Genomic DNA, 12,139 nt, shown 5'->3' with positions numbered 1-12,139 from the left:
TGTTGGAGATGGCCCATACCAGCGTAGGAACATGCAATGCCACACTGGAATGAAACAGAAAGCAGGTATTGGCAACTGCCCTGCAGTCTTTTTCCATTCATGTACAATACCCTTTCTTCATATGGTTCACAAAGTATTATGCTCCACAAAAGCAATTTCCTCGAACCTCATTATTTTTGGCAGCACAGTCATGAACTGAACCTTTTACTAATCCAGGGGTGGAACTCATGAAATGCATTTGGGAGCAGTCACGGGAGCAGCTGAAACAGCTGTTTTGGAGCAGGTTGGGAGCAGCTAAAACTACGTTCTGGAGCAGGCTAGGAGCAGCTCAGATCAGATTTCATTGCACTTCAGCTTGTGTCGCAGACAAGCACGGGAGCAATTTCAATTGTGCTTAGCAGCAAAGATAACATGAGTGGTTCGGAACCTCGGCATAAATGGGATAACAGTGTAACAGATGTGAAAACTTGGCCTTAGTGAGAACCAAAAAGCAAGTACCATATGTTTCTGAAGATAGTGTCCTTGATATTTTCTGAGTGGCTTTCAGCTGCTCAAAATGCAAACCACCAAAAAGCAAGTACCATGTTTCTGAAGATAGTGTCCTTGATATCTTCTGAGTGGCTTTCAGCTGCTCAAAATGCAAACCAGCACTGCTTATAGCACAACCCCAATGAGCTCGACATAGTAATTATATGTGCAAACCACGTGACGTGCGTAAGCAACGTACATGCAGTTGCACGGAGGAACAGGGCAACAAATTTTGAGTTTATCCTATTGCACAACTCAATATCAAAGCAGCAGACTATGATTAACGGAGTTGTCGTATTCGAAGCGATGAGCCGGAGCAAGATTAAAGTATGCCGAGCAGATCTACCGCTCAGGTGAGGGCTGCTAGCCGGCAAGGTTTCGGATTGAACCGCGTTTTAGTTCAATCAAATCACGATTTATCTTGCAGGAATGCGGTTCCAACTTGTAACGATGAAGCACTAAAATGAATCTTTTGCTAATGTGTTTTTAACTGGTTGACGTACGGAACCCGGGCTGAAGAGCCTCAGGCAATCTGAAGCTTCAAGACTCGATCTCACCTCGGCCGACTTGCTGAACCGCTTATGGTTGAAGAATAAGAATCAAGTCGCAGGTGATGCAGCGCTTGGGATCCGGCTCCCGAGTTTTTCGCGCGCTTCCGACTCGGGATACACAGGGAAAATAAACGGAACAAAAAATTGCAAGGCCGACCAAGCTAAACGCGCTCATTGTTGCCAATTGAGTCGATAAAAACCGAAACCAAGACAAAATATAATTTCTTTGGCGCACGTTGTGCGATTGGGAGCACAATGGCGCGAGGTATTGGCTGTGGCACGGTTTCTGCAAAATGGCGCAGGATGGCACAGACAAATGCGTCTGGTGCAAATTGGCGCAAATGGCACAGTCGTTCCACCCCTGTAATCACTGAACTCATTCCTGAAAGGAGCCTCCTGGAAGTTTCAGAGTGGCAGCCAGACGTTTTGCTAACCGATTTAGTTTTAAAGCAGATGTAGCAATATCTGTTGCGCTCAAAAAGGCATGTAAATTCTGAAAACTATATATCTACAAAGAAAATCATCAAGGATGTTATCCCAAGAACCACGTGCCATCAGATTCAAGTTGCTGGATACCATGAGTAAATGTGCGTGGTATAGGAGGGTGAAAGTAATGAAAATCAAGAAAACAGTAACATCCCCATATTCAGGGCAATGTTCCACTCCAGCAACACATACCGTTGTGATCACGAGCATCAATTTTCGCCCATAGACGTCCGATAATGACCCAATCATGGGTGCTGTAAGGAACTGCAGGAATGAGTAGAGCGAGCCAATACAGCCTAGAAAGATAAAAGCAATAGATTAGTAGTAGCAAGCACATACCATAAAATGAGTGATATTTTGAAGAGTGACTTAAAAAGAAGCTGAAGCATTTTTCAAAAAATCTGAGTTAAAAGTGGACTTCTATAACTTTTTGTCCCATGAATTCAGTTATTCCACTTATCTTGAGCATAAGTAAACGTAAACGGCATTCATTTTGAAAAATATGTGCAGCGACTGCTGCTGGGCAGGCAGCGATTCTCTCTGCCGCCAGTTATCTGTCCGGGGCGTCGTGACGTCATCATCGGCCTCCCCGGGCCAGCTTAGTGGCGAGCAAGGGTCATCTGACCCCGCTGATGACGTCACTTTTGCTAGTTTTTCACTCCGCTCTCGCGCTTTCCTACCCTCAGCACGCCGCAACGGGTGGGTCTGCGTTGAAATTTTAATTGGCTATGACGACACTCCTACCAAGATTAAAAGAAAACTTAAGACACATCATTTTTAAGGTGTCTACATTACAACATTTACTGTTTGTTTGAATTCAAGGACCTCTTCAGCTTCCCATTTAAAAGGAAACTCCGGTCAATTACAAGAAATTTAAACAATGTGTGATTATATATCCTGAGGTAGTAATAAACGAGTTAATGTCATTTATTTAAAAAAAAAAGCGTGGTATTTTTTTTCCAATCTTAATTTTTTAAGTTCACCACAAACCTAAACCGAAACCTTGCTTGTGGCCGGCAACGTCAATCCTGTGTCGTCACCCACAAGCTCCAACCACGAGGTACAAATTGTGACGTCCCGTACCAAGCACCCGGCCACAGCTCGGCCAAAGGGTGAAATTTAACTGTCATCTGCAACGACCGGCAGCCTCCAGCGCCATCGCGACTGCAGATTATTTTAGCGCAGCAAAAGGCAAGTTTTCCTAAGGGATTGTTTTGAAAACATTAGTAGAAAGTGAAGTTCAGTAAACCACACGTAAACATGTCGAGACGGGTTTGTATAAGTATGCCGTGCTCAACGTCGCAAACTGGCTCTCGCACGCGATCGACGCTGCCGGCGATGATGCATGCCCGCACGAGCGCATTCACATTCCACAAATCACGTGGCCAACAATGAGCACGCTGCTAGCGCCGTCTGTCGAATTTGCTTGAAAATGTACAAAACAAGCAAACAAATATTCCTGAGCGCCCAGAACATGACATAGGTAGCGCAGGGTGGGCTGCGCCAACGCGGTGGTATTGACTGTGCTGTTGACTACGCCGCGCCTTGCCTGCTAGGATTAGCAGATTTGGGTCATTTAGCACACCTCAAACCTTGAAAGTTTCAACTTTCAGGGGGAATTACATCAAAATATTTGGAAAACAAACCACGAATAAACCATAGTTCCAGCATTGCAATCTATAATACAGTGCTATAAAAAAAGTGTTTTTTTATTGCAAAAATGAACTAAGCACCACCAAATGCTCAGTCTCCTCCCAAATGTAGCGCCATTGGTCCGGATCAGATGTCAAAGTTTCAGAGCTTGCCATTATCTGATTCAAAAGTTATAAGCAATTTTCGAAAATTTTAAATAAAAAAAAAAGGCGCTTGTTTCTGGTAGCCAACGCCAGTCATCTCCACGCATGTGTGGGCCTAGTTGTCCGCCATTCATTTATTCAATGAAAATTTCAGAAAATCACTTACAACTTTTCAGTCAGAAAACGGCAAGCTTTGACAATTTGGCATCTGGTAAAAACCGCTAGTGCTGCATTTGCATGAAGACCAAGCATTCGGCAATACATATTTTATTTTCGTGGTGAAAAAGAATACTAATTATTTTTTGCAGACTCCCCGTAGAATTCCGTCAATGTTTTTGGCAAATGGAACTTTCCACATCTTTGGTTTCTCATGTGTTCAAGGTATCATTCTTGTCATCTGAGGAGAACAATCTTGCCTAGTCTCCTGGAGTTCCACTTGAATGGGTTCAACTTTATGGCATATTCTGAATTACTCATTCGTTCCCGGTCTATTCTGAGAAAGCTGCAAGCGAGAGGTTATGACTTCGAATGCTTCATTTCACCTTAAAGGAGCTGTGCAACAATTTCAGTGGTTTGCTTAAACAACTGTGAAAGTTGGTATCTTAGCCCTTCTGAAGTAAAGACAAAAAAAAAAAAAAAAAACGCTTTTGCCTGCATGTCCAAGTTTTTATTTAAAAAATGACAAAGAGAGTTTTTTGGCACCTCTCAACTCCTTCACCATCTTCCGAGTCACTTGCACTGTGACGCGAAAGGGGGACGGCCGGGGTTCCGGTGAAGCTCTCTCTCTAGCGCCATCAGTGAGCAGCGAGAACTCTGACCACGTGGTCACGTGATCGCACACGGTCGGCATTGCCTATATTCGTGGTGGCGCTTAAAGCCGAGACACCAGAAAACGGAAGGAAGAAAGTGCCAACGTGGTTGTCTGGATCCGGATCTGGCCGTCCGGCTTCTGGCAGCTCCTCGCAGTAGCAGAGAGCAAACAGTTTTGTTGAACTCGGAAAGATGGTGCCCATGAAAAACCGTATCATACAAATTTTGTCGATGATACCAGGTCTTTTATGCATTTATTTATTTATATATATACTTTTTTTTTCATTTGCTTGCTGTTTGCTACAAAAGGGGGGGCATGGACCTCATCAAGCCGACATATGTCAAATTTTTGTTCTGCCTGCAGTGCCTGTATTATTGTACAAACACAATAAAAATGACTGACTGAAAAAAAAAAAAAAAAAAGTTGGAACGACAAGATTTATAGAAAAATTACCTTCTATTGAGCAGGTAGCTGCATTACTCTCTATTTTTTTACAAGCCCACCTTTAACGTCACGCCGCGTGGTTCTCCTAGCAGCCGCTCGCGGCTGCAGGTCGGGAAATATTATAATTTTTGCCTCACGATTATGTGGCGGAATTGCAACATTCAAAGGAAGGAAAAATACTTTCTGTCCTTTGTGACAAGATAAACAATGTGAAAAGCGCAAGATGTAAATTCTTTCAATGTTAAAATCGTTGCACACCTTCATTAAAGCAGCGAAAGATATGAGGCTAAAGGTTGAGTTCCTCCAATACAGGACAGATCTTGCTACACAGAAGCTTCCAGAACAAGAGCCTACATTTTACAATCTTGGTTCCACTACTATATTTCAAGTGAAATGTAGAACAAGAAGCTCCAGCCACACAAAAATACAAACACAAAGTATGATCTTTTGAAGCCTTGCACTAAGCTTTGCTGGCATGCGAAATGGAGACTTCTCACGGCAGTGGAAGGGTTAACGTAGAGACAATTTCAGTCTTTAGATATATTGACATCATAAATATTATTTCTGAAAATAAAACTGCAGATTCATACTAGCATTCTACACATTATCAAAATAGACAGTAACCTACAAGCCCTTTAAGTAAACATGCCAGACAACTTAAATATAGCAAGTTCTAGCATTGCCATTAAATATGTTATAAAATAAAAATATAATAAGACTTTTGTTACTGAATATTTTTCAAAATAGTAGTACAAAGGCATAAATACTGTATAAATAGCATCTGCTATAGTACATGCAGCTGTAAAATAACAAAGAATTGGCACAGACAGGGCACAAGACCAATTGTGTAAGTTTAACACACAACACTCTACCACTAACTACCCTCTGAATGTGTTAAGTGTTCAACTACATAAAGCTTTGTATACCTCCAAACAGGACTTTGTTCTGGTTGCTAGGCACTCCAATGAAGTCCTGCAAGGATTGAATCTGGCCTTCAAGCCAGGGATACAACCCATTCTGTAAAACAAAAAAGGGGAAAGCAAACAGTGAGACAAATACCACACACACCTGAGACCGAAAAAGAAAGACAAGGGGTGTTTCATTTTACCCCACTTTTACTGAAAACTGGGTTAATCTAGACATTGTCGCTTGTCCGGTCAGATCGGTAAAAACCAAGATGGTGGCCAATAAAGAGCTTTGAAGGCAAGGTGAACAGAATCAGAGAAAGCACATTTATTTTCGCATGATATCACCGTCATTGCCACTGGCAGTCTTGAGGATGCCGCACCGGGGCAAATATTTTCGGCTGATGCTGGCACTTAGGAGGGGGTGCGCGCTTAACATTTAATTTGCAGAATTCCCAAGTATGGTATGCGCTTGTAAGAAGTGGGTGCAATTCCACGGTATTTTACGGTAATATTAATGGAGGCTGTGTTACACAAAATAGAACAGTAGAAATATCTTAAAATTAAATGTTTTACTTTGTTTACAATTATTACCAAGCTCACTTCTTACTTATTTCTTCCAGATCCAAAGAATTGCTGAAGTATAATTTCTAAGTGCAATTCAGAATCAACTTTATTTAAATTTAACATTTTTTTTACTTTTAAAGCACCGAAAAGGAGCTTCGAAGTCATTTCAAGAGCTAGGATGAACATAATGTAGCAGCAAACCCTGAATATGTCAATTTAATCTCCATCTAATCTTGCTAATGGCTGCCAGAGCTGTAAAAGTAACAGATTTACAGTTACATAAAGTGGAATGTAATCAAGTTACAATTACCAACAGTTAAAAATGTACTTAACATAGTTGCATTAAAGTTACTTGGAAAAGATCTAGAAGTTGTGTCAACCTTATTTGGGCTTAGTCATTGCCGACTTACCACTCCATTCCCAGTGGTGAAAAAGATAGCAGCTGAATCTGGTTTCAGTTGAACACACCACTCGTGATACATTTAGAGGCCATTGTATAGGGTGTTCCAAGTCACCAGGCTCGATCTAAAATGAGCCGTAAAAATCGACGCCTGCACGTAACAATCTAAACTTTTCGTCAAAGGTGTATTTCACAGGTCGTTTTTGTCTTGTAAAATTGCAAAGCGTAGCTCTCTTTCTGTAAAAAATAGGGCCAAGAAACTTGCAGGGGTCAACGGCGGACGGCGACACCAAGTCGAGTAGCGGGGCGGGTTTGGTGCTCGTATTGATAGATGGCACTAGCTCCTTATCGAGACTGCTCGCGACCACCGTGGTTTATTAAAAGGAACATAACTTTTTTGAAATGTACCTTTGGTTAAAAATTGAATGCAGACAATAAAAGGAAAACCTGAAGGAAAAAAAAAAGTGTTTGCATAACGACAGCGCTTTTGCCACCAACATATTTTGTCTGCGTGTCAAATGCTTTCATTCGGTGGTCGGCTACACCTTCAGACGCTGCTCCTGATACCATCTATCAATATGTGCGCCAAACGCACCCCGCAACTCGACTTGGTCGTCTGCATCGCCACCTGCCGTTCACCCTGGCAAGTTTCTTGGCCCTATTTTCTACAGAAAGAGAGCTCCGCTTTGTAATTTTACAAGAAAAAACCGACCTGTGAAATGCACCTTTGACGAAAAGTTTAGATTGCTACGTGCTAGCATTGATTTTTACAGTCCACTTTAGATCAAGCCTGGTGACTTGGGACACCCTATATAAATGAATAGCATGTATTATCAAACCACAGGTCAGTATGGACTAAAACCTGCATCATATGCTTCTAAGCATGTGTTAAAAACTCCTGAAATATGTAGTCAGATGTGATGCACATTTTAAGCACTTAAACTTTTAATACTTGAAGTCTGTCAGTTCCAAACTAAGTTCAAACAGTTCTATGTTTTAACTTACAAATAGAAACAAATTAGCATGAGTCAGACCAGCCTAAGCAGTGGCAGCTTGATCCTTTTGATGAAATATTTTTTTTATTCATTTCTTTTAGAAATTACAGATTGTCTGCAGCATCAAGGCAAAAGACCATGTGGTCTGACGAGGCCTCAATGCCGCTTTATAGTAGAAATACAAGAATAGTTACTGACGACAACAAAACAAAATATCAAAAACGCTCTGATAAAATTACATTTTTCTGCACTAACAATAGCATTACAACAACAAATAAAAAACAAATAAAAATAAATTGTGAATGACAAGTTGCAGACGAACGATTCATACCAAACAATCACATCAGTTTCAATTTGATTTTCTTTTTATGGTTCTATTCCTATCAAGGTTTCTTTCAGTAGGCATTTAAATTTGTTTATTGAAGTACTAGGTGTGATAAGTTTTTGAAGGTCACTACACGTGTTTAAAGTTAAATGTTATGAAACATAAAGCTCAATACACATAGAGGTTGTTTTCATTTACTTTAAACCAAATTACCAGAATAGCAAAGACAAATAAAGGAAACTACATTGCATATATGTGGCAGCTGAACAGAATGCACTACACAATCAATGAGTTTAGAAAATGTGTGGCTCTCTTCTGTGTTAATCAATTAGCTCATATGCAGAAAAGAGCCTTTTGAAATGCCAAATATACAACATTTCAGCTTACGGTGAACTGCAAAGGCCGCTAGAAGCCATAGAAGCTTATCCAATGCCATGTGAGTGTTACATGACCTTTGGAAGGGGCGCAGCGATATGCAGCGATATGCAACAATATGCAGCACGCAGTCATGCGATACGCTCGCTGCGCTGGATTGACTGGAATGGTTCGTAGCATCTGCTGCGGTCCATTGTAAGGTGAAATGGATAGCGATGGGAGCTCATGATACTACATACAGCACCACCTGGCTAACACACTTTTGCTTTATATATACATATCAAAAAAAAAATAACAGATTGATCAGAAGATGCAGAAAGTGGTGCAACTTAAATTTCTGCACAGGACAAGCTTTTGCTCATTAGATATACAGCTAAAAAAAAATCACGTCATCACAACTATCTACTCAGCCATTGGTACTCCATCTGGCTACAGTCTACTGATGGTTGAATGAGGTCAAACAATGCACCTTGACTATCACCACGTCTTTTGCATTCGTGCAAAAAGCTCAGCCTACCCTCAGAACAACTCGTCTTGTATTGAGTCAACTTGATTGTAGTTGGTTGAACACAAGTCCATGGCATTAATCTAATGGCAGTGATCAGATGTTGAGCCCTCGGATAGTTCGGCAGTGCCATTTCGTGAGCTCAAACAAACCATGCCTCTTAACTTTCTCGACTGTCGAAATCTTTTAGTTTTATTTGCCAAAGACTCATTCCCAGCTTGAGCAGTGAAGCAATGTCTGGATTGTGCATTTACATGCCTATTATAAACAGTCTTGGGTAGTAACGCGTTACTGTAATTTCGTTACTTTTTTAGTAACTTGTAACTGTAACGAGTTACTTTTTAAAAATGTAACTTGTAACTGCAGTTCTATCGAAATAACGATGAAAGTAACGACGTTACTTTTGTAACGTCGTTTAAAAAATGTAACTTGTAACTGTAGTTCTGTCGAAATAATAATGAAAGTAACGACATTACTTTTGTCATTACTTTCCAGTGTTTTATGAATAATATATCACTGAATGTGTGCAATTTAGCCATTCCTTGCACTTTCCAAATCGTCTATTCCGACATTTCGAGTGTCAGGTTAGCCTTACACAAAGTTGTGAATACGTTCTTTCTTGCGAGTCACGACCCGAATATAGCCATGCGTGGATTTTATAAAAAATTATCTGGTTATCTTTACGTACGCGCTTGTACTTTGTGACTGAACACTTACATCTTAGTGTCTTGAAGCACTATGTTGTGGTTTTTCTTTTTTCTGTGCAAACGCTTTTTAATCGGGTGAATCAACCGTGAAACAACAATACACGTTGAGGGTACTGTGCATGTCTCGTACTTTGATTAGCGCCACTACTCCGCACTGCGCATGTTTCGTATTTTGATTTGCGCCACTACTCTGGCGTGGAAACTTTCAAGCACTAACTTCGAGAAGCAACTGCTGTTAAGTTACAATATGAAGTAAAAGGCGTACTTTTTAATTTTATGCAATTAAACGTTGTGAGAGGCATTTTCTAGTTTTTTCTAACATATTTTTTGTGTTATAGAAAAGTAACTGAAAAGTAACGTCGTTACTTTTTAAAAGTAACTGTAACGAGTTACTCTTTTGTTGCGGTAACTGTAACGGTAACTTGGCTACCTTTTTTCTGAAAGTAACTAACTGTAATGAATTACTTTTTAAAAGTAACTTACCCAAGTCTGATTATAAATATAGCACAATGACTCATTTGGTGATAAAACATGCTCACAAACAAGTGGGTGTTAGCATAAAATCTGCCATTTTGTTCATCATCGAGACCTGAGCAATGAGATGTGCTCCTTTCTAGATCTAAGATAATTTAGAGAATAAATGCATCTACTGAGAAATCAAACTATAGTTATTCATACCATACCCGGTTCCACTAAATTACAGTATTGAGATATATAAATTATATGCAACGTTTAGGGGGTTCATTGGCCCCAGTTAGTAAAACACCACACTCGCTCAAAATCTGTCAGAGCATACATAAAGTAACCAGTGGCAACAAGCTAGTCTTATGGAAAGGCAGTCAACTTAAAGAGTGAAAGACTGTTGGCCTCGTGTTGCCAAGTGAGGTGAAAGTTCCACGTGAAAAAGCTACGGATGCAATCGGCAGCGTCGTTAGAAATTACAAAAAAAAAAAAAAAAAAAAAGTAACGGAGTTTCCTTTACAGCACTAGCGGCTGCTTGCTACAGTCATACGAGCATGACTCCACACACATGAGCAAACAGGTCTATGGAAAAGATAGAGGAACAGTAAACAGCTGTGCCTCCCTGTCCCACTTCCCAGAATCAATGTATCAATGCAGAAGCCGGAAAACGCGTGCGACATTTGCCACAGATGCTGCACGCAAACGCTCCGATCGTTACGCGCCGAACATCCGCCGTGATCCCCGTAGCCGTCATGCACGGCGGCAGCCGTCCCGACACACGAAGCCCGTTTTCAGGTCAAATGGTAGCGCCGCACGCATTCCTCACCTTGTCGTGGCGGCTGTAATAGTCGAGGATCGAAGGCAGTAACGGTAGGATCACGGTGAAGCCCAGCAGGTCAATCACCAGATAAATAAATATCACAAATACTGTGCGAGGAACTCGCTCCGCCGGAGACACTGAAGTCGTCATGCCTGCAAAACGGATAGTGAAAGGGTACGGGCTTAAAGACACATGCGAGACGTGAACCTGACATAAGCCAGATCGCTTTGCCACTCGAAGAACTTGGCAAAGCCAAAGGGATGGTAAACTCTCACCTGCTCAGAATGCCACATCACAGGATCACGAAGAAACGGACGAAATGACGAACGTCCTCTATAATCATACGAGCGACGTTCCAACACTTCCACAGAGAGAAAGTTCATGCGATAGAGAGGAACGCTACAGAGCGAAGAACCGATATCACTTTGTTTAAAGAGGCTGAGGATCGCACTGCCCGGAGGGCTGGGAGCACTCCTTATCACCCTTGATATAACGCACACGCATTCGAACCGAGGACCCAAGGAGCCGAAGTCACACAGAGATACCAAGAGTACAGTCAACGTTCCCTTTCCATCATCCTGTCTTATGAGGCGTGTGCGTGTGCGGTGTGTGTCAGTGTGCCATGTGTGCAGTGTGCAATCTGTAATGCACGTAGTAGACGCACGGGTGGATGCATAATGCATGGCGACTTTTCTTCGGATCAGGCGGTGGCTTGCGCCACCTAGCCTATTGGTCTGAAGCGCCTGAAAGCAGCCACGCCAGCCACGCGCTCCGGGATCTTGGAGGTCACAGAGCAGCTGGCCTCCGAGATCCCTTGGGCAATTTAAAACTTTGTCCTTCTTTTGTCCAAACCAGTCGCGACGTTGCCCTTTCTTTTCAACGGTGACACATGGTTTTGTTTACTGATGCTTGTCAATTTTGTTTTTCTGTCCTTTCCCGCGGGTTTGGTCGCAGAAAAGGAAAGAGAAAGCGTGAAAAACGTGAAAGAGAAAGGCAAAGTGAAGCTGTCACTTTGCCTTTCTCTTCCACGTTTGGATGTTTCATAGTTTTCTCTCCCCAGTCTCGGGCAATTTAAAGAAACGGTAAGGCCTACAGAGTGGTCCGACTAATAATAGCAGGGAAAAAAAAAAAAATCTTCACAGCATTAAGTAACGAAGAAACCAGGTTGGAACAAGGTTAGAATTTATAAATAAACCAGAATTTTTTTTTTAGACCTCATTGTCTTTTTGCATAACAAGTTACATCACAAAGTGCCAGCTGAGCACTGCACGGGCCTGAATTTCTAGGCCCGGCCCGACCCGAACCGGCCCGGTAGAGGCACGGCCAGGGCCCGTCCCGAACCCTACAGAATATTTAATTTCCAGGCCTGGCCCGACCCGGCCTGGAAGAGGCCCGGCGAAAAAGTTTGCAAGCTTTAACCCCCCCCCCCCCCCCCCCCCCCCAAAAAAAAAAAAAAAAAAGT

At 41.9% G+C, this 12,139-nt stretch overlaps 1 protein-coding gene across 1 annotated transcript in view; it reads right to left on the bottom strand.

Annotated features, from left to right (window-relative positions):
- Positions 1-11,293, bottom strand: part of LOC8029401 (major facilitator superfamily domain-containing protein 10) — a 50,867-nt gene extending 39,574 nt beyond the window's left edge. Inside the window, exons 1-4 of the mRNA XM_042287145.1 lie at positions 10,953-11,293; positions 10,684-10,829; positions 5,543-5,633; positions 1,758-1,861 (exon numbers count right to left, since the gene is read on the bottom strand). Of these exons, the coding sequence (XP_042143079.1) occupies positions 1,758-1,861; positions 5,543-5,633; positions 10,684-10,827 (339 nt within the window). The 5' untranslated portion in view covers positions 10,828-10,829; positions 10,953-11,293. The remainder of the gene's footprint in view (positions 1-1,757; positions 1,862-5,542; positions 5,634-10,683; positions 10,830-10,952) is intronic.
- Between the last annotated feature and the right edge of the window lie 846 nt (positions 11,294-12,139).

The sequence above is a fragment of the Ixodes scapularis genome, unplaced genomic scaffold (genome assembly GCF_016920785.2).
Source record: "Ixodes scapularis isolate PalLabHiFi unplaced genomic scaffold, ASM1692078v2 PGA_scaffold9__187_contigs__length_104089568, whole genome shotgun sequence".
Classification (NCBI taxonomy): domain Eukaryota; kingdom Metazoa; phylum Arthropoda; class Arachnida; order Ixodida; family Ixodidae; genus Ixodes; species Ixodes scapularis.
Note: the sequence above shows the minus strand (reverse complement) of the source record. Positions and strands in the feature narration are given on the sequence as shown.